Raw genomic sequence first — 23,499 nt, 5'->3', positions numbered from 1 at the left:
GGTCAAGAGAAAGGTGCAAGACGTGAAAAAGAGGGCAAATGAGAGTTGGGGTGAGAGAGTATCATTAAATTTTAGGGAGAATAAAAACATGTTTTGGAAAGAGGTAAATAAAGTGCGTAAGACAAGGGAGCAAATGGGAACTTCAGTGAAGGGGGCTAATGGGGAGGTGATAACAAGTAGTGGTGATGTGAGAAGGAGATGGAGTGAGTATTTTGAAGGTTTGTTGAATGTGTTTGATGATAGAGTGGCAGATATAGGGTGTTTTGGTCGAGGTGGTGTGCAAAGTGAGAGGGTTAAGGAAAATGATTTGGTAAACAGAGAAGAGGTAGTAAAAGCTTTGCAGAAGATGAAAGCTGACAAGGCAGCAGGTTTGGATGGTATTGCAATGGAATCTATTAAAAAAAGGGGTGACTATTGTTGACTGGTTGCTAAGGTCATTCAATGTATGTATGATTCATGGTGAGGTGCCTGAGGACTGGCAGAATGCTTGGATAGTGCCATTGTACAAAGGCAAAGGGGATAAGAGTGAGTGCTCAAATTACAGAGGTATAAGTTTGTTGAGTATTCCTGGTAAATTATATGGGAGGGTATTGATTGAGAGGGAGAAGGCATGTACAGAGCATCAGATTGGGGAAGAGCAGTGTGGTTTCAGAAGTGGTAGAGGATGTGTGGATCAGGTGTTTGCTTTGAAGAATATATGTGAGAAATACTTGGAAAAGCAAATGGATTTGTATGTAGCATTTATGGATCTGGAGAAGGCATATGAAAAGAATTGATAGAGATGCTCTGTGGAAGGTATTAAGAATATATGGTGTGGGAGGCAAGTTGTTAGAAGCAGTGAAAAGTTTTTATCGAGGATGTAAGGCATGTGTACATGTAGGAAGAGAGGAAAGTGATTGGTTCTCAGTGAATGTTGGTTTGCAGCAGGGGTGTGTGATGTCTCCATGGTTGTTTAATTTGTTTATGGATGTTAGGGAGGTGAATGCAAGAGTTTTGGAAAGAGGGGCAAGTATGCAGTCTGTTGTGGATGAGAGAGCTTGGGAAGTGAGTCAGTTGTTCGCTGATGATACAGCGCTGGTGGCTGATTCATGTGAGAAACTGCAGAAGCTGGTGACTGAGTTCGGTAAAGTGTGTGAAAGAAGAAAGTTAAGAGTAAATGTGAATAAGAGCAAGGTTATTAGGTACAGTAGGGTTGAAGGTCAAGTCAACTGGGAGGTAAGTTTGAATGGAGAAAAACTGGAGGAAGTAAAGTTGTTTAGATATCTGGGAGTGGATCTGGCAGCGGATGGAGCCATGGAAGAAGAAGTGAATCAGAGGGTGGGGGAGGGGGCGTAAATTCTAGGAGCCTTGAAGAATGTTCGGAAGTCAAGAACATTATCTCGGAAAGCAAAAATGGGTATGTTTGAAGGAATAGTGGTTCCAACAATGTTGTATGGTTGTGAGGCGTGGGCTATGGATAGAGTTGTGCACAGGAGGGTGGATGTGCTGGAAATGAGATGTTTGAGGACAATAAGTGGTGTGACGTGGTTTGATTGAGTAAGTAATGCATGAGTAAGAGAGATGTGTCGAAATAAAAAGAGTGTGGTCGAGAGAGCAGAAGAGGGTGTTTTGAAATGGTTTGGGCACAGGGAGAGAATGGGTGAGGAAAAATTGACCAAGAGGATATATGTGTCAGAGGTGGAGGGAATGAGAAGTGGGAGACCAAATTGGAGGTGGAAAGATGAAGTGAAAAAGATTTTGAGTGACTGGGGCCTGAACATGCAGGAGGGTGAAAGTCATGCAAGGAATAGAGTGAATTGGAACAATGTGGTATACCAGGGTCGACGTGCTGTCAGTGGATTGAACCAGGGCATGTGAAGCGTCTGGGGTAAACCATGGAAAGTTCTGTGGGGCCTGGATGTGGAAAGGGAGCTGTGGTTTCGGTGCATTATTACATGACAGCTAGAGACTGAGTGTGAACGAATGGGGCCTTTGTTGTCTTTTCCTAGCTCTACGTCACACACATGAGGGGGGGAGGGGGTTGTCATTCCATGTGTGGCGGGGTGGCAATGGGAATAAATAAAGGCAGGCTAAGTATTATGTACATGTGTATATATGTATATGTCTGTGTGTGTATATATATGTATACATTGAGATGTACAGGTATGTATATTTCCGTGTGTGGACGTGTATGTATATACATGTGTATGTAGGTGGGTTGGGCCATTCTTTCGTCTGTTTCCTTGCACTACCTCGCTAACGCAGGAGACAGCGACAAAGCAAAATAAAATAAATAAATAAATAAATAATACAAATGACTGGGAGATGTATAAAAGAAAGAGGCAGGAGGTCAAGAGAAAGGTGCAAGAGGTGAAAAAGAGGGCAAATGAGAGTTGGGGTGAGAGAGTGTCATTAAATTTTAGGGAGAATAAGATGTTATCCCTGTGGATAAGGGAGAAAAAAAAACTTCCCACGCATTCCTCACGTGTCGTAGAAGGCGACTAAAGGGGACGGGAGCGGGGGGCTGGAAACCCTCCCCTCCCTGTATTTTAACTTTCTAAAAGGGGAAACAGAAGAAGTAGGAGTCACGCAAGGAGTGCTCATCCTCGTCAAAGGCTCAGACTGGGGTGTCTAAATGTGTGTGGATGTAATCAAGATGAGAAAAAAGGAGAGATAGGTAGTATGTTTGAGGAAAGAAACCTGGATGTTTTGGCTCTAAGTGAAAAGAAGCTCAAGGGTAAAGGGGAAGAGTGGTTTGGGAATGTCTTGGGAGTAAAGTCAGGGGTTAGTGATAGGACATGAGCAAGGGAAGAAGTAGCACTACTCCTGAAACAGGAGTGGTGTGAGTATGTGAAAGAGTGCAAGAAAGTAAACTCTACACTGATATGGCTAAAACTGAAAGTTGATGGAGAGAGATGGGTGATTATTGGTGCATATGCACCTGGCCATGAGAAGAAAGACCATGAGAGTCAAGTGTTTTGGGAGCAGCTGAGTGTTAGTAGTTTTGATGCACGTGACTAGGTTATAGTGATGAGTGATTTGAATGCAAAGGAGAGTAATGTGGCAGTTGAGGGAATAATTGGTGTACATGGGGTGTTCAGTGTTGTAAATGGAAATGGTAAAAAGCTTGCAGATTTATGTGCTAAAAAAGGACCGGTAATTGGGAATACCTGGCTTAAAAAGAGAGATATACATAAGTATACACATGTAAGTGGAAGAGATGGCCTGAGAGCGTTACTGGATTACGTGTTAATTGATAGGCACGCGAAAGAGAGACTTTTGGATGTTAATGTGCTGAGAGGTGCAACTGGAGGGATGTCTGATCATTATCTTGTGGAGGCAAAGGTGAAGATTTGTAGAGGTTTTCAGAAAAGAAGAGAGAATGTTGGGGTGAAGAGAGTGGTGAGAGTAAGTGAGCTTGGGAAGGAGACTTGTGTGAGGAAGTACCAGGAGAGACTGAGTACAGAATGGAAAAAGGTGAGAACAAAGGAGGTAAGGGGAGTGGGGGAGGAATTGGATGTATTCAGGGAAGCAGTGATGGCTTGTGCAAAAGATGCTTGTGGCATGAGAAGCATGGGAGGTGGTCAGATTAGAAAGAGTAGAGAGTGGTGGGATGGAGAAGTAAGATTATTAGTGAAAGAGAAGAGAGAGGCATATGGACGATTTTTGAAAGGGAAATAATGCAAATGACAGAGATATACAAGAGAAAGAGGCAGGAGGTCAAGAGAAAGGTGCAAGAGGTGAAAAAGTGAGCAAATGAGAGCTGGGGTGAGAGAGTATCATTAAATTTTAGGGAGAATAAAAATATATTTTGGAAGGAGGTAAATAAAGTGGGTAAGACAAGGGAACAAATGGGAACTTCAGTGAGGGGGGGCTAAAGGGGAGGTGATAACAAGTAGTGGTGATGAGAGAAGGAAATGGAGTATTTTGAAAGTTTGTTGAATGTGTTTGATGATAAGAGTGGCAGATATAGGGTGTTTTGGTCGAGGTGGTGTGCAAAGTGGTAAACAGGGAAGAGGTAGTAAAAGCTTTGCAGAATATGAAAGCCGGCAAGGCAACGGGTCTGGATGTTATTGCAGTGGAATTTATTAAAAAAGGGGGTAACTGTATTGTTGACTGGTTGGTGAGGTTATTTAATGTATGTATGAACTCATGGTGAGGTGCCTGAGGATTGGCGTAATGCTTGCATAGTGCCAGTGTACAAAGGCAAAGGGAATAAAAGTGAGTGCTCAAATTACAGAGGTATAAGTTTGTTGAGTATTCCTGGGAAATTATATGGGATGGTATTGATTGAGAGGAAGGCATGTACAGAGCATCAGATTGGGGAAGAGCAGTGCGGTTTCAGAAAAGGTAGAGGATGTGTGGATCATGTGTTTGCTTTGAAGAATGTACGTGAGAAATACTTAGAAAAGCAAATGGATTTGTATGTAGCATTTATGGATCTGGAGAAGGCATATGATAGAGTTCATAGAGATATGGTGTGGGAGGCAAGTTGTTAGAAGCAGTGAAAAAATTTTATTGAGGATGTAAGGCATTTGTACATGTAGGAAGAGAAGAAAGTGATTGGTTCTCAGCGAATGTTGGTTTGTGGCAGGGGTGTGTGACATCTCCATGGTTGTTTAATTTGTTTATGGATAGGGTTGTTAGGGAGGTGAATGCAAGAGTTTTGGAAAGAGGGGCAAGTATGCAGTCTGTTGTGGATGAGACAGCTTGGGAAGTGAGTCAGGTGTTCGCTGATGATACAGCGCTAGTGGCTGATTCGTGTTAGAAACTGCAGAAGCTGGGGACTGAGTTTGGTAAAGTGGGTGAAAGAAGAAAGCTGAGAGTAAATGTGAATAAGAGGAAGGTTATCAGGTACAGTAGGGGAGAGGGAGAAGTCAATAGGGAGGTAAGTTTGAATGGAGAAAAATTGGAGGAAGTGAAGTGTTTTAAATATCTGGGAGTGGATTTGGCAGCGGACGGAACCATGGAAGCGAAAGTGAATCATAGGGTGAGGGAGGGGGTGAAAGTTCTGGGAGCATTGAAAAATGTGTGGATGTCATGAACATTATCTCGGAAAGCAAAAGTGGGTATGTTTGAAGGAGTAGAGGTTCCAACAATGTTATATGGTTGTGAGGCTTGGCCTATAGATAGAGTTGTGCAGAGGAGGGTGGATGTGCTGGAAATGATATGTTTGAGGACAATATGTGGTGTGAGGTGGTTTGATCGAGTAAGTAATGATATAGTAAGAGAGATGTGTGGTAATAAAAAGAGTGTGGTTGAGAGAGGAGAAGAGGGTGTTTTGAAATGGTTTGGTCACATGGAGAGAATGAGTGAGGAAAAATTGACAAAGAGGATATATGTGTCAGAGGTGGAGGGAACGAGTAGAAGTAGAAGACCAAATTGGAGGTGGAAAGATGGAGTGAAAAAAATTTGGAATGATTGGGGCCTGAACATGCAGGAGGGTGAAAGGCGTGCAAGGAATAGAGTGAATTGGAACGATGTGGTATACCATGGTCGACGTGATGTCAATGGATTGAACCAGGGCATGTGAAGCGTCTGGGGTAAACCACAGAAAATTCTGTGGGGCCTGGATGTGGAAAGGGCAGTGTCGTTTCAGTGCATTATACATGACAGCTAGAGACTGAGTGTGAACGAATGTGGCCTTTGAAGCACTACCTCGTGCACATGCGGGGGGAGGGGGTTGTTATTGTGCACATGCGGGGGGAGGGGGTTGTTACTGTGCACATGCGGGGGGAGGGGGTTGTTACTGTGCACATGCGGGGGGGAGGGGGTTGTTATTGTGCACATACGGGGGGAGGGGGTTGTTATTTCATGTGTGGTAAGGTGGTGATGGGAATGAATAAAGGCAGACAGTATGAATTATGTACATGTGTATATATGTATATGTCTGTGTGTGTATATATATGTATACATTGAGATATATAGGTATGTATATTTGCATGTGTGGATGTGTAAGTATATACATGTGTATGTGGGTGGGTTGGGTCATTCTTTCATCTGTTTCCTTGTGCTACCTCGCTAACGTGGGAGACAGCGACAAAGTAAAATAAATGATAAATAAATACAAATAATAAAAAAGATGTTTTGCAAGGAGGTAAATAAAGTGCGTAAGACAAGGGAACAAATGGGAACTTCAGTGAAAGGGGCTAATGGGGAGGTGATAACAAGTAGTGGTGATGTGAGAAGGAGATGGAGTGAGTATTTTGAAGGTTTGTTGAATGTGTTTGATGATAGAGTGACAGATATGGGGTGTTTTAGTCGAGGTGGTGTGTAAAGTGAGAGGGTTAGGGAGAATGATTTGGTAAACAGAGAAGAGGTAGTAAAAGCTTTGCAGAAGATGAAAGCTGGCAACGCAGCGGGTTTGGATGGTATTACAGTAGAATTTATTAAAAAAGGGGGTGACTGTATTGTTGATTGGTTGGTAAGGTTATTTAATATATGTATGACTCATGGAGAGGTGCCTGAGGACTGGCAGAATGCTTGCATAGTGCCATTGTACAAAGGCAAAGGGGATAAGAGCGAGTGCTCAAATTACAGAGGTATAGGTTTGTTAAGTATTCCTGGGAATTACACGGGAGGGTGTTGATTGAAAGGGTGAAGACATGTACAGAGCATCAGATTGGGGAAGAGCAGTGTGGTTTCAAAAGTGGTAGAGGATGTGTGGATCAGGTATTTGCTTTGAAAAATGTATGTGAGAAATACTTAGAAAAGCAAATGGATTTGTATGTAGCCTTTATGGATCTGGAGAAGGCATATGATAACAGTTGATAGAGATGCTCTGTGGAAGGTATTAAGAATATATAGTGTGGGAGGTAAGTTGGTAGAAGCAGTGAAAAGGTTTTATCGAGGATGTAAGGCATGTGTACGTGTAGGAAGAGAGGAAAGTGATTGGTTCTCAGTGAATGTTGGTCTGCGGCAGGGGTGCGTGATGTCTCCATGGTTGTTTAATTTGTTTATGGGTGGGGTTGTTAGGGATGTGAATGCAAGAGTTTTGGAAAGAGGGGCAAGTATGCAGTCTGTTGCGCATTAGAGACCTTGGGAAGTGAGTCAGTTATTGTTTGCTGATGATACAGCACTGGTAACTGATTCGGGTGAGAAACTGCAGAAACTGGTGACTGATTCAGGTGAGAAACTGCAGAAGCTGGTGACTGAGTTTGGTAAAGTGTGTGAAAGAAGAAAGCTTGAGGGAAAAGTCACTTGAAAGGTAAGTCTGAATGGAGAAAAACTGGAGGAAGTGAAGTGTTTTAGATATCTGGGAGTGGATTTCGCAGCGGATGGAACCATGGAAGCTGTAGTGAATCATAGGGCGGGGGAGGGGGCGAAAGTTCTGGGAGTGTTGAAAAACATGTGGAAGTTGAGAATGTTATATTGGAAAGCAAAAATGGGTATGTTTGAAGGAATAGTGGTTCTAACAATGTTATATGGTTGCGAGGCGTGGGCTAAAGATAGAGTTGTGCGGAGGAGGGTGGGTGTAATGGAAATGAGATGTTTGAGGACAATATGTGGTGTGAGGTGGTTTGATCGAGTAAGTAATGAAAGGGTAAGAGAGATGTGTAGTAATGAAAAGAGTCTGGTTGAGAGAGCAGAAGAGGCATTTTGAAATGGTTTGGCCACATGGAGATAATGAGTGAGGAAAGATTGGCCAAGAGGATATATGTGTCAGAGGTGGAGGGAATGAGGAGAAGTGGGAGACCAAATTGGAGGTGGAAAGATGGAGTGAAAAAGATTTTGAGTGATCGGAGCCTGAACACGCAGAAGGATGAAAGGTGTGCAAGGAATGGAGTGAATTGGAACGATATGGTATACCAGGGTCGACGTGCTGTCAATGGATTGAACCAGGGCGTGTGAAGCATCTGGGGTAAACCATGGAAAGTTTTGTGGGGCCTGGATGTGGAAAGGGAGCTGTGGTTTCGGTGCATTATATATGACAGCTAGAGACCGAGTGTGAACGAATGTGGCCTTTGTTGTCTTTTCCTAGTGCTACCTCGCGCACATGTGGGGGGAGGGGGTTTTCATTTCATGTGTGACGGAGTGGCGATGGGAATGAACAAGGGCAGATAGTATGAATTATGTACATGTGTATATATGTATATCTATGTATGTATATATATATATATATGTATACGTTGAGATGTATAGGTATGTATACGTGAGTGTGTGGACAAGTATGTATATACATGTGTATGTGGGTGGGATGGGCCATTCTATCGCCTGTTTCCTTACGCTACCTCGCAAATGCGGGAGACAGCGACAAAGTATAATAAATAAATAAATAATATACTATACTATAGTATAGTATTGAGTATCATTAAATTTCAGGAAGGATAAAAAGATTTTTTGGAAGGAGGTAAATAAAGTGCATAAGACAAGAGAACTAATGGGAACATTGGTGAAGGGGGCTAATGGGGAGGTAATAACAAGTAGTGGTGATATGAAAAGGAGTGAGTATTTTGAGGATTTGTTGAATGTGTTAGATGATAGAGTGGCAGATATAGGGTGTTTTGGTCGAGGTGGTGTGCGAAGTGAGAGGGTCAGGGAGAATGATTTGGTATACAAGAGGTAGTGAAAGCTTTGCGGAAGATGAAAGCCAGCAAGCCGGCAGGTTTGGATGGTATTGCAGTGGAATTTATCAAAAAAGGGGGTGACTGTGTTGTTGACTGGTTGGTGAAGGTATTTAATGTATGTATGGCTCATGGTGAAGTGCCTGAGCTTTGATGGAATGCATGCATAGTGCCACTGTACAAAGGCAAAGGGGATAAAGATGAGTGCTCATATTACAGAGGTATAAGTTTGTTGAGTATTCCTGGGAAATTACATGGAAGAGTATTGATTGAGAGGGTGAAGGCATGTACAGAGCATCAGATTGGGGAAGAGCAGTGTGGTTTCAGAAGTGGTAGAGGATGTGTGGATCAGGTGTTTACTTTGAAAAATGTTTATTTGCTTTGTTGCTGTCTCTCACGTTAGCAAGGTAGTGCAAGGAAACAGACGAAAGAATGGCCCAACCCACCCACATACACATGTATATACATACACGTCCACACCCGCAAATATACATACCTATACATCTCAATGTTCTTTTTTTTCTTTTAAACTATTTGCCATTTCCCGCGTTAGCGAGGTAGCGTTAAGAACAGAGGACTGGGCCTTTTTTGGAATATCCTTACCTGGCCCCCTCTGTTCCTTCTTTTGGAAAAAAAAAAAAAATCTCAATGTATACATATATATACCCATGCAGACATATACATATATACCCATGCACATGATTCATACTGTCTGCCTTTATTCATTCCCATAGCCACCCCGCCACACATGGAATAACAACACCCTCCCCTTATGTGTGCGGGGTAGCCCTAGGAAAAGATAACAAAGGCCCCATTCGTTCACACTCAGTCTCTAGCTGTCATGTAATAATGCACCGAAACCACAGCTCCCTTTCCACATCCAGGCCCCACAGAACTTTCCATGGTTTACCCCAGACGCTTCACATGCCCCGGCTCAATCCATTGACAGCACGTCGACCCCGGTATACCACATCGTTCCAATTCACTCTATTCCTTGCACGCCTTTCACCCTCCTGCATGTTCAGGCCCCGATCTCTCAAAATCTTTTTCACTCCATCTTTCCACCTCCAATTTGGTCTCCCACTTCTCCTTGTTCCCTCCACCTCTGACACATATATCCTCTTGGTCAATCTTTCCTCACTCATTCTCTCCATGTGGCCAAACCATTTCAAAACACCCTCTTCTGCTCTCTCAACCACACTCTTTTTATTACCACACATCTCTCTTACCCTATTATTACTTACTCAATCAAACCACCTCACACCACATATTGTCCTCAAACATCATATTTCCAGCACATCCATCCTCCTGTGCACAACTCTATGCATAGCCCACGCCTTGCAACCATACAACAATGCTTTCCGAGATAATATGTGAAAAATACTTACAAAAACAAATGGATTTGTATGTAGCATTTACAGATCTGGAGAAGGCATATGATAGAGTTGATAGAGATGCTCTGTGGAAGGTATTAAGAATATATGGTGTGGGAGGCGAGTTGCTAGAAGCAGTGAAAAGTTTTTATCGAGGATGTAAGGCATCTGTACGAGTAGGAAGAAAGGAAAGTGATTGGTTCTCGATGAATGTCGGTTGGCGGCAGGGGTGCATGGTCTCCATGGTTGTTTGATTTGTTTATGGATGGGGTTTTTAGGGAGGTAAATGCAAGAGTTTTGGAGAGAGGGCAAGTATGCAGTCTGTTGTGGACGAGAGGGTTTGGGAAGTAAGTCAGTTGTTGTTTGCTGGTTGCTGATTTGGGTGAGAAACTGCAGAAGCTGGTGACTGAGTTTGGTAAAGTGTGTGAGAGAAGAAAGCTGAGAGTAACAGTCAATTGGGAGGTAAGTTTAAATGGAGAAAAACTGGAGGAAGTGAAGTGTTTTAGATATCTGGGAGTGAATTTAGCAGCGGATGGAACCATGAATGCGGAAGTGAGTCACAGGGTGGGGGAGGGGGTGAAAGTTCTGCGAGCATTGAAAAATGTGTGGAAAGCGAGAACATTATCTCAGAAAGTAAAAATGGGTATGTTTGAAGGAATAGTGGTTCCAACAATGATTGCGAGGCGTGGGCTATAGATAGGGTTGTGCGGAGGAGGGTGGATGTGTTGGAAATGACATGTTTGAGGACATGTGGTGTGAGGTGGTTTGATCAAGTAAGTAATGAAAGGGTAAGAGAGATGAGCGGTAATAAAAAGAGTGTAGTAGAGAGAGCAGAAGAGGGTGTATTGAAATGGTTAGGTCACATGGAGTGAATGAGTGATGAAAGACTGACAAAGAGGATATATGTGGAGGGAAAAAGGAGAAGTGGGAGACCAAATTGGAGGTGGAAGGATGGAGTGAAAAAGATTTTGAGCAATCAGGGCCTGAGCATGCAGGAAGGTGAAAGGCGTGCAAGGAACAGAGTGAATTGGAGCGATGTGGTATACCAGGGTTGACGTGCCGTCCATGGATTGCACCAGGGCATGTGAAGCATCTAGGGTAAACAATGGAGAGTTTTGTGGGGCCTGGATGTGGAAAGGGAGCTGTGGTTTCGGTGCATTATACATGACAGTTAGAGACTCTGGCCATTGTTGTCCTTTCCTAGCGCTACCTCACATGGGAGAGAGGGTTGTCATTTCATGTGTGGCAGGGTGGCGACGGGAATGAATAAAGGCAGCAAGTATGAATTATGTACATGTGTATATATGTATATGTGTGTATGTTTATATATGTATACACTGAAATGTATAGGTATGTATATGTGCGTGTGTGGACATAGTATATACATGTGTATGTGGGTGGGTTGGGCCATTCTTTCATCTGTTTCCTTGTGCTACCTCACTAATGCAGGAGACAGTGACAAAGTATATAATATAAAATATGATAAAATATGTGGAAGTCGAGAACATTATCTCGGAAAGCAAAAATGGGTATGTTTGAAGGAATAGTGGTTCCAACAATGTTGTATAGTTGCGTGGCGTGGGCTATGGATAGAGTAGTGCGCAGGAGGATGGATGTGCTGGAAATGAGATGTTTGAGGACAATGTGTGGTGTGAGGTGGTTTGATCGAGTAAGTAACGTAAGGGTAAGAGAGATGTGTGGAAATAAAAAGAGCGTGGTTGAGAGAGCAGAAGAGGGTGTTTTGAAATGGTTTGGGCACATGGAGAGAATGAGTGAGGAAAGATTGACCAAGAGGATATATGTGTCGGAGGTGGAGGGAACGAGGAGAAGTGGGAGACCAAATTGGAGGTGGAAAGATGGAGTGAAAAAGATTTTGTGTGATCGGGGCCTGAACATGCAGGAGGGTGAAAGGAGGGCAAGGAATAGAGTGAATTGGATCGATGTGGTATACCGGGGTTGACGTGCTGTCTGTGGATTGAATCAGGGCATGTGAAGCGTCTGGGGCAAACCATGGAAAGCTGTGTAGGTATGTATATTTGCGTGTGTGGACGTATGTATATACATGTGTATGGGGGTGGGTTGGGCCATTTCTTTCGTCTGTTTTCTTGTGCTACCTCGCAAATGCGGGAGACAGCAAAAAAAAAAAATAAATAATAATAAAATATACTATACTATGCAATACCACACTACACTATACTATACTACACTATGTGGCAGTCATGCTATATGAAGGGAAAAAAACATAACATTCTATTTGGTTGGTCAGAGTCACACACGAATGCAATAATGGGGGAAACTAACTTTCTTTACAATCATGACTCACTTCTTAACAAAAATTTAGAGAACTGCATGACAACTCTAAAATCAGTAAGGTGGCAATACCAAATAATGAATGACACTGGCACAAATATGTATACACCAGAATGTCATACTTCATAAAGCCCAGCCTTATCATATATTACTTTCCTACCCTAGGATCACCTTCTATGAGGCTCCTACAGTGATCAAGAGGCCTCATGTCCACGAAATGGGAAAAGTTCAAGAGAAATTATGATGAATGAATGTCTGTGAGAGGCAAGTTGCAGGGCAATTGAGGAGTAAGTGTTCAGCATCTTGAGTATGGAAATAACATCATGTGCATGTGGGGTATTCATATGGTGAATAAGCATTTGAAATGCTGGAAAGATGGGTAAAGTCCAGAATGCAAATGAGGAACTGTAAGTCAAAAATGTCTGGAAAATTTGGGCATAAGTCTGATTGAGTGGAATTTTGGGTAAGGTTGAGAAGGTAGTAGCAAGTACCTATCATGTCATTACAGTGTATATATGCTTTGCTGATTTTTCTTTTTTTTTTTTTTGTGTGTGTGTGTGTGTGTGTGTGCGCAGGGGGGGGGGGGGGGGATCTACAGACATAACCTGCTGAAGTTTGGAGCTGATGTAAACTCCTTTTTTTTTCTCCCTCTCTCTTTAAGGACATTGGTTAGTTATGGGGTGGTTTGGGTGGGAAGGGTTTATTGCTGATGCAAAGAACAGAGTACTGAACATACTGAAGTGGGATTATCTTGGAAGTCCTTTGTTTTGTTGTGCAGGTGTTGACGGTTTGTAGTTGTTTGGCAAATGGTGACTGTTCTGCATGCCCAATTTAGCACAAATAGCAGTTCTGCTGAGTTTGTTTTTGACAGCGCACATAAAGCTTTTCACCAGAACCAGGACCAAGAGTGTAACTGTTAATGGGTGGAGGCAGCTGCTTGTTTGGAAAGAAAGGATGGCTCATAGTTTGATAAAACTTAAATAGTGGACTAGAGGAAAGCTGAAAATATTTTTCTAATCTAATTTTCAATAAATGTCCCGTAATATCCAGTCCAGTACCCAATACAGAAAATACCACCTAACAAGTTTATTCTATCCTAGTTGGCACAGTTTGAATGGAAGTACAGCCCCTCTCTAATTCATTTCAACTTACCTCTGGCATCACCAGGGCATGACACATGACTATAAGCTTGATCATTTGTACAGCCTGCCTCGTAGCCCCAGCAAGCTGGACGGTCAAGATGCATCTAAAACAAGATATTCATTTCATATTACACATATATCACATATTTGGTATTACATATGACAGCTAGAGGGGATAGAGGAGAAAGAATACTTTCCACGCATTTCTCAAGTGTCATAGAAGGCGACTAAAGGGGACAGGAGCGGAGGGCTGGAAACCCTCCCCTCCTTGTATTTTAACTTTCTAAAAGGAGAAACAGAAGAAGGGAGTCACACGGGGAGTGCTCATCCTCCTCGAAGGCTCAGATTGGGGTGTCTAAATGTGTGTGGATGTAACTAAGATGAGAAAAAGGAGAGACAGGTAGTACGTTTGAGGAAAGGAACCTTGATGTTTTGGCTCCGAGTGAAACGAAGCTCAAGGGTAAAGGGGAAGAGTGGTTTGGGAATGTGAAACAAAGCTGAAGGGTAAAGGGGAAGAGTAAAGTCATGGGTTAGTGAGAGGGCAAGAGCAACGGAAGGAGTAGCACTACTCCTGAAACAGGAGTGGTGGGAATATGTGACAGAGTGTAAGAAAGTACACTCTAGATTGATATGGGTAAAACTGAAAGTGGATGGAGAGATATGGGTGATTATTGGTGCATAAGCAACTGGACATGAGAAGAAAGATCATGAGAGGCAAGTATTTTGGGAGCAACTGAGTGAGTGTGTTAGTGGTTTTGATGCACATGACCGGGTTATAGTGATGGGTGATTTGAATGTAAAGGTGAGTAATGTGGGAGTTGAGGGAATAATTGGTGTACATGGGGTGTTCAGTGTTGTAAGTGGAAATGGTGAAGAGCCTGTAGATTTATGTGCTGAAAAAGGACTGGTGATTGGGAATACCTGGTTTAAAAAGAGAGATATACATAAGTATACATAAGTATGTTTGAAGGAATAGTGGTTCCAACAATGTTGTATGGTTGCGAGGCGTGGGCTATGGATAGAGTTGTGCACAGGAGGATGGATGTGCTGGAAATGAGATGTTTGAGGACAATGTGTGGTGTGAGGTGGTTTGATCGAGTGAGTAACGTAAGGGTAAGAGAGATGTGTGGAAATAAAAAGAGCGTGGTTGAGAGAGCAGAAGAGGGTGTTTTGAAGTGGTTTGGGCACATGGAGAGGATGAGTGAGGAAAGATTGACCAAGAGGATATATGTGTCGGAGGTGGAGGGAACAAGGAGAAGAGGGAGACCAAATTGGAGGTGGAAAGATGGAGTGAAAAAGATTTTGTGTGATCGGGGCCTGAGCATGCAGGAGGGTGAAAGGAGGGCAAGGAATAGAGTGAATTGGAGCGATGTGGTATACCGGGGTTGACGTGCTGTCAGTGGATTGAAGCAGGGCATGTGAAGCGTCTGGGGTAAACCATGGAAAGCTGTGTAGGTATGTATATTTGCGTGTGTGGACGTATGTATATACATGTGTATGGGGGGGGGTTGGGCCATTTCTTTCGTCTGTTTCCTTGCGCTACCTCGCAAACGCGGGAGACAGCGACAAAGTATAATAAAAATAAAAAATAACATAAGTATACGTATGTAAGTAGGAGAGATGGCCAGAGAGCATTATTGGATTACATGTTAATTGATAGGCATGTGAAAGAGAGACTTTTGGATGTTAATGTGCTGAGAGGTGCAACTGGAGGGATGTCTGATCATTATCTTGTGGAGGCAAAGGTGAAGATTTGTAGAGATTTTCAGAAAAGAAGAGAGCATGTTGGAGTGAAAAGAGTGGTGAGAGTAAGTGAGCTTGGGAAGGAGACTTGTGTGAGTAAGTACCAGGAGAGACTGAGTACAGAATGGAAAAAGGTGAGAACAAAGGAGGTAAGGGGAGTGGGGGAGGAATGGGATGTATTTAGGGAAGCAGTGATGGCCTGCACGAAAGATGCTTGTGGCATGAGAAGCATGGGAGATGGGCAGATTGGAAAGGGTAGTGAGTGGTGGGATGAAGAAGTAAGATTATTTGTGAAAGAGAAGAGAAAGGCATTTGGACGATTTTTGCAGGGAAATAATGCAAATGACTGAGAGATGTATAAGAGAAAGAGGCAGGAGGTCAAGAGAAAGGTGAAAGAGGTGAAAAAGAGGGCAAATGAGAGTTGGGGTGAGAGAGTATCATCAAATTTTAGGGAGAATAAAAACATGTATTGGAAGGAAGTAAATAAAGTGCGTAAGAAAAGGGAACAAATGGGAACTTCAGTGAGGGGGGGGGGTAATGGGGAGGTGATAACAAGTAGTGGTGATGTGAGAAGGAGTGAGTATTTTGAAGGTCTGTTGAATGTGTTTGATGATAGAGTGGCAGATATAGGGTGTTTTGGTTGAGGTGGTGTGCAAAGTGAGAGAGTTAGGGAGAATGATTTGGTAAACAGAGAAGAGGTAGTAAAAGCTTTGCAGAAGATGAAAGCCAGCAAGGCAGCAGGTTTGGATGGTATTGCAGTGGAATTTATTAAAAAAGGGGGTGACTGTATTGTTGACTGGTTGCTAAGGTTATTCAATGTATGTATGACTCATGGTCAGGTTCCTGAGGATTGGCAGAATGTTTGTATAGTGCCATTGTACAAAGACAAAGGGGATAAAAGCGAGTGCTTAAATTACAGAGGTATAAGTTTGTTGAGTATTCCTGGTAAATTATATGGGAGGGTATTGATTGAGATGGTGAAAGCATGTACAGAGCATCAGATTGGGAAAGAGCAGTGTGGTTTCAGAAGTGGTAGAGGATGTGTGGATCAGGTGTTTGCTTTGAAAAATATATGTGAGAAATACTTAGAAAAGCAAATGGATTTGTATGTAGCATTTATGGATCTGGAGAAGGCATATGATAAGAGTTGATAGAGATGCTCTGTAGAAGGCATTAAGAATATATGGTGTGGGAGGCAAGTTGTTAGAAGCAGTGAAAAGTTTTTATCGAGAATGTAAGGTATGTGTACGTGTAAGAAGAGAGGAAAGTGACTGGTTCTCAGTGAATGTTGGTTTGCAGCAGGGGTGTGTTATGTTTCCATGGTTGTTTAATTTGTTTGTCGATGGGGTTGTTAGGGAGGTGAATGCAAGAGTTTTGGAAAGAGGGGCAAGTATGCAGTCTGTTGTGGATGAGAGAGCTTGGGAAGTAAGTCAGTTGTTGTTCGCTGATGATACAGCGCTGGTGGCTGATTCATGTGAGAAACTGCAGAAGTTGGTGACTGAGTTTGGTAAAGTGTGTGAGAGAAGAAAGCTGAAAGTAAATGTGAATAAGAGCAAGGTTATTAGGTACAGTGGGGTTGAGGGACAAGTCAATTGGGAGGTAAGTTTGAATGGAGAAAAACTGGAGGAAGTGAAGTGTTTTAGATATCTGGGAGTGGATTTCGCAGCGGATGGAACCATGGAAGCGGAAGTGAATCATATGGTGGGGGAGAGGGCGAAAGCTCAGGGAGCATTGAAAAATGTGTGGAAGTCGATAACATTATCTTGGAGAGCAAAAAGGGGTATGTTTGAAGGAATAGTGGTTCCAACAATGTTATATGGTTGCGAGGCATGGGCTATAGATACAGCTGTCCAGAGGAGGGTGGATGTGCTGGAAATGAGATGTTTGAGAACAATATTTGGTGTGAGGTGGTTTGATCGAGTGAGTAATGAAAGGGTAAGAGAGATGTGTGGTAATAAAAAGAGTGTGGTTGAGAGAGCAGAAGAAGGTGTTTTAAATTGGTGTGGTCACATGGAGAGAATGAGTGAGGAAAGATTGACCAAGAGGATATATGTGTCAGAGGTGGATGGATCGAAGAGAAGTGGGAGACCAAATTGGAGGTAGAAAGAAGGAGTGAAAAAGATTTTGAGTGATCGGGGCCTGAACATGCAGGAGGGTGAAAGGCGTGCAAGGAATAGAGTGAATTGTAACAATGTGGTATACCAGGGTTGATGTGCTGTCAATGGATTGATCCAGGGCATGTGAAGCGTCTGGTGGAGACCATGGAAAGTTCTGTGGGGACTGGATGTGGAAAGGGAGCTGTGGTTTCAGTGCATTATACATGACAGCTAGAGACTGAGTGTGAAAGAATGTGGCCCTTGTCTTTTTTTAGCGCTCCCTCGCACACATGCAGGGGGACGGGGTTGTTATTTCATGTGTGGCGGGGTGACGAAGGGAATGACTAAAGGCAGACAGTATGAATTATGTGCATGTGTATATATGTATATGTCAGTGTGTGTATATATATGTATACGTTGAGATGTATAGGTATGTATATTTGCGTGTGTGGGTGGGTTAGGCCATTATTTTGTTTGTTTCCTTGCACTACCTCGCTAACACGGGGGACAACGACAAAGTAAAATAAACAAAAGAATAAAAATAAATAAAGCCAGAGAATGGATGTAAGCGAATGTAACCTTTCTTTGTTTCTGGCACTGTCATGCTAACACAGGAAATGGTGATCAAGTATGAAATATTCATATCTATTACCATTATACTTTAACTATTCTTATTCCACAAGAAATTCTAAATACATAAGACATTCTTCTGAAAGGTAAACACAGATCTAGGCATCCTAACAACCCAGTAATACTGTCTGACTAATGTTAAGCAAAACATTTTTATCTATCTATCTATACCTCTGATGCCTGTTGCCATCTGGAACTCCCTCAAGGGAGTGACCATGGCTATAAAGTGTCTATAACTAGTGAACCCAAGTGCTGCATCTTAGCCTTTAATGCCTCACCCTCAACAGGCCACTGGGTGAGGGCAAGTTTAGTGTAGTGTTTGCAGAGGCTCCTACCCAATCTTCCTACTTACTACTTTTACCTAATGCTCCTGCCCAATATTCCTACCTACTACTTTCACCTGTTTCTACCTAATGCTCCTACCTACCACTTCTTTTGCTCCTACCATTCACCAAAAGGCAGGGCTAGCACACAGCAATCACCTCAGGAAAATCTAGCATTGCAAAGAATGAGCTGTGTTGAGTTAAGTGTTGTTAAGTGTTATGTGTGACAAGGAGAGATTGTATGTTTGTGGACAGAATGCCAGTAGACCATATGTGGGTTAGGCAGAAAGATAAGACAGCTATCTGGGTCAGAGGAGTTGATAACCACTGAAGTGCTGGCTCACTATGCAGCTATCACTAACCCTCCTGATATTTTTTTCATACATATTCGCCAGTTTTCTACATTAGCAACACAGCGTCAAGAACAGAGGACTGAGCCTTATGAGGGAAAATCCTCACTTGGCCCCCTTCTCTGTTCCTTCTTTTGGAAAAGTAAAAAGTGGAGGAGAGGATTTCCAGCCCCCCACTCCTACCCCTTCAGTCGCCTTCTACAACACAGAGGGAATATGTGGGAAGTATTCTTTCTTCCCTATACCTTAGCCTCCACCAGATGTACTCAATTCACTGACCAATCTACATGAAGGATAAAAAGCTCATTTTTACAATCTTTTATCTACAAATTAAACAATTCCCAAAAAATCTCAAGACTAAACTCTTCCACCTCTTTCAAATTTGTTTCATAGCTCTGATAATCATTATCATCTCTGACAGTTCATTGGTTCCATCATTCTGAAAATTACACAATCTTGGCATAATCACAGCACCTGATATATGTAAGAAACCTTCATGTCTCAGAAACTCATTATTCTTTGAAAAAACCAAGAAGTTTTCAGATGTTAATGATTCTTCCCTCCTGAAAAGTTATTCCAACTGCATAAAGATTCACCCTTATATGGAGATTTGTTCTCATGCTTGGTGCTGGTCTTGCTCTACATACTAGACTGAGGTGAATCTAAGACATATAATGTAACTCTCCTAGTTTGAGTTTAAAGTATGATCCACTTCTCCCACTCCAAATCAATGGATCTCTCTCTTCTGTGCACAATACCTTCATGCCTCCTCCCCAGTTAACTTCGACATACAGTACTTGACAAGACACTCCTTCACATAACTGCTATGGTCATTACCTATTCAAGATTGGACCACTATAATGTCGGTTCACCCTCTAATGTTCTTCTTAATTACAACCTCCCACTCTTCATGTCAAAACCTTTCTACTCCTTCAAAACTCTTCACCTACTTCTTTTCTCTTTATTTGTTTATTTTTTGTTCCCTCATGCATAGGCTGGCTTTGATAAGGCCTTCTGTCTCTGGAGCCTTTCAAGAAAAAAAAATTTATGAAGAACTTAAAGTATTTTACAGAATACCAAAAAATTTCATTTCAAACTACTTTCAACAAAAAAATCTAACACGTTGTCATTCATCCCCCACAAACTTGAAGGCATACAAAACAAAATCATGTTCCTAATACAGTACAACAGCATGCCTTACATATATTTCTTATATAGAGGAGCAAGTTGCATAAAATCATGCAGGCATATAAAAGCTAATCATAATCTTTAAAAAAAGAAAGATAATGAGGGAATATGCAAGTATAAATAAAATCCATCATTCTTCCATTTCTAAAATCAATTCGTTACACTACAATATCTTGTTTACCTTAAAAGGGCATGAGGCACTTCTACGACACTCAGCAGCCACTTGTGGGTTATTATTGAAGAAGAAAGCAATGTGCTCTGAAGGCAGCTTCACATCATCCCAACGGTAGCTATCCAAGCCAGGTGCAACAGCCAGTACCGTCAAATACATCCATATTCTGCCATTTTCTGCCATCCTGACTTATTTCTATTCTGTAAACAATCATAGCTTAAATATGAAATATCTCTTAAGAATAAGCTACATTGACTTAATAACACAGGAATATATTTTTGAAGTCCTACATTAATTTATACATTTTAACTAAGCTTAACTAATTTTGATGTGTACAACACCAAGTAAACAAATGAGTCTTTTAGTGTAATAGAAACATTTCAAACAAAGGTCACAGTCCTTAAGAAAATGTAAGTTAATAAAAGGGCACTGGCCTATGTGGCAAAGATGTCTGCCTTCAGAATTCACTCCAAATGATATACTAAACTGAGCCAGGTTTCTAAATATTTTAGCCTTTTTCATTAGTTAGGATTCACAATACAATACTTCACTTTTCTTAAAATTCCCTGATTTCCCCATAGATTTTCAAGTTTACATAACCCTTAAACTAGGACATACACCAATTAATGGCTTACAATCAACTGTGACATACACTGTATGAGAAAAGAATTCTGAGCCTCCGTTTTAAAATGTATGTCTAGTCGTACATTCATATACCACACCATACATCTCAGTAAGCCTCACACCACCCACGAATCACTCAGGCCCTCAACAGCATCTCTGTCAGTATGGAGGACTCACCTATGTTGCCATTCCCCTGTAAAATCTAATTCTCCAGGTAATGGTGATCCATTAAGAAAGTCTAATGCATGGGAGAGTGTCAATGGAGCATTACCTCTTCAGTAATTCCTACATAAACTTGTTTACTCTGTCTAATTCAATGACCAACGTGTTCTATTGCTTTGATATCCCAACTGCAGTTGTTGATACATTTCATGATAAACTGAGACATCCATCATATAGGCCAATATTTCCACTCATTGTTTTAAAAACTACACAAAATGTTCAGAACTCCACTCACTCCTTGCTTCTCTGTCTTTCCTTGCTAAGCAGTGCTCCCTCCTCGCTTGTTTTTTATTTTTCTATTATTTCTGGCTATAAATTACAGGAAGTCCTCAATTAGGATTCTTGACACACTCCTGGAAATATCAAATTCAATCAAAATGATGTCAATCAAAACAGGTTTTCCTACAAACCTTTATCAAGAACTTAGCCTATGGGACTAAGACCTGAATTAGTACCCAACCTTAATGTGTGTCGTAAGATCTTGTAAGAACGTAGCTCTCACAGTTCTGGAGCCAAGAGAAATCAGGAACTAGTGTCAGTTATGTAGATCATTCTTGTTAAATAAGTTCAGAGTTAGGAAGTCTATGGGAAATGGGAAAATAAAGGGTTACGTAATGTCACAGGGAAAAAACTTTATAATCAATGGAACCAACGAAAACCTTATCTAACTTCACACAACAATATTCTGACTAACAGTATTCTTTTAAGCAACAAGAAAATTGTCATTGTTATGGTCATCATTGCCATGCATTCTGGTGTACAAAAATGAGTTTCACTGCATTAACACCCAGCAAACCTTCTTCACCATGGGGAAGAACAAGGTTAATAATATTCACACTGGTATATTTAAATATAACATTCAGAGCTGAGGCAAATCTTATCTTTCATTTATACCTTGTAAACAATCATATAGATTCTGTTGACTTTCATAAATTCCTTATCTAGTTATGCATTAATGCTACATTTTCCCTGATTTTCAGAGCCCTCCCCACTAGCAACTTATCATTGCAGTATAAGAAAACAGAGCCACTTAAGCTCTCTATTCTCAACAATTAATCCTACCATTCTATAAATGAAATTCTATTAGATTCCATAATTAATAAGGATGCAGGGCTAAAGAAAAACATTACCTCAAACAACATTATTGGTGTCATTTTAGGAATCAGTTTAAAAGCAAGGAACGGAAGGGCTGCCAATGGAAATCTGGGCAGGTTTCCGTAAACAATAACTGGTATACAATTCTGTAGGTTTGGGAAGTGGAAAAGCCTGAGTTAAGGGGAGATTCCGTAAGATCTTGAAATTTTTGTACATTTCAGTTGGTCACAGGACAAGAGGGACACACTGCAAACTTCTCTACCTAACCTAATCTATAGATACCACTTAAACACAACCTAAACCCAAATCCTTAAACTTAAAACCTAAACCTAACCATACCACGTGTCAAAAGATCTCACTGAAACTAAGCTCTTCTGATCCTCAAACCTTCCCTGAATATTAAGTAGCTTTTCTTTATTTCATTTGGTTTTAGGTATAGATCTGAGTCTTGGTAATGCCTATGTCTCCAGTTAACCTAGAATTACATTAAGCCAGGTCCCCTCGAGTCGTCATTCAGCTTAAACTCAACAGCAACCATACCAATCACCACTTGAGTTCCTCAGCAGCACAACCACACCACTACAGCACAGACCAAACCACTGCAGCACACACCACACCACTGCAGCACAGATCACGCCACTACAGCACAGACCACACCACTGCAGCACAGACCACACCACTGCAGCACAGACCACACCACTACAGCACAGACCACACCACTGCAGCACAGACCACACCACTGCAGCACAGACCACACCACTACAGCACAGACCACACCACTACAGCACAGAGCACACCACTGCAGCACAGACCATGCCACTACAGCACAGACCACACCACTGGAGCACAGATCACGCCACTGTAGCACAGACCTCACCACTACAGCACAGACCACACCACTACAACAGTCACTGGTCCTCCCCATAATAACCATATCATTATCCTAAGAACATCATTAACTTCATCCGCAGCGACAAATCTCAACATGCAAGTCACTATATATATATATATATATATATATATATATATATATATATATATATATATATATATATATATATATATATCCCTGGGCATAAGAGAGAGACACTCGTTAACCAAAGCCAAAGTTGACAGATGTTTGAGAGGCCAGTTTTACCTTGTGGTTCACCTCCACCATTCAAGATACACTGGACGCCGCCCGCCTACATCAGCCACGCCACCTGCAGGAGGGGGACACTCTCCCTCGGAGTCCCTCCCCTGGGGGATGGATGAACAGTTAGACGTCTGGTACCACCATCCTCCCAGTGTAACCAACCACCCAACTGGCCAGCGGCACAACACATACAAGGCCCGTCTCCCCCACACCCCGACCACCCGACACAAACGTTAGTGTCAGCTCAAACGTTGAGGTCTACAAACGTTCTTTATATCAATTTCATAAGATCATAAGTATCAGAGAGAGAGAGAGATAGTGTGCGAGGGAGATAGGACAGGTGATGACGTCATGGATGTAGCCAATCAGCGGTCTCGTTGCTGGAGTGTTTGGTCGCTTGAGCTCCGGTGTGCGTTGCTCAGGCTCCAGCGGGTGACCCACACTCGCCTCTCGTTCTCCCACGCCCATCCTTCCATGTGAAGACCAAGGGTCGCGCTTATGAGATAAAAAAAAAAGAGAGTTGAGATAATTATAGCCAGCCTGTTTGTTCCCC

General features: G+C 42.1%; 1 protein-coding gene across 2 annotated transcripts in view; it reads right to left on the bottom strand.

Moving 5' to 3' along the window:
• Eogt (EGF-domain O-GlcNAc transferase) overlaps positions 1–23,274 on the bottom strand; it is an 82,911-nt gene extending 59,637 nt beyond the window's left edge. Inside the window, exons 1-4 of one of the 2 annotated variants that reach the window (XM_071660883.1) lie at positions 22,950–23,274; positions 20,952–21,069; positions 19,880–20,070; positions 13,379–13,472 (exon numbers count right to left, since the gene is read on the bottom strand). In XM_071660883.1, coding sequence (XP_071516984.1) covers positions 13,379–13,472; positions 19,880–20,053 — 268 coding nt within the window. In that variant the 5' untranslated portion in view covers positions 20,054–20,070; positions 20,952–21,069; positions 22,950–23,274. The remainder of the gene's footprint in view (positions 1–13,378; positions 13,473–19,879; positions 20,071–20,951; positions 21,070–22,949) is intronic. The other variant, XM_071660884.1, reaches the window with a different exon arrangement.
• Between the last annotated feature and the right edge of the window lie 225 nt (positions 23,275–23,499).

This window comes from Panulirus ornatus, chromosome 73, assembly GCF_036320965.1.
Source record: "Panulirus ornatus isolate Po-2019 chromosome 73, ASM3632096v1, whole genome shotgun sequence".
Lineage (NCBI taxonomy): Eukaryota > Metazoa > Arthropoda > Malacostraca > Decapoda > Palinuridae > Panulirus > Panulirus ornatus.
This window is presented reverse-complemented; position numbering and strand designations above follow the sequence as displayed.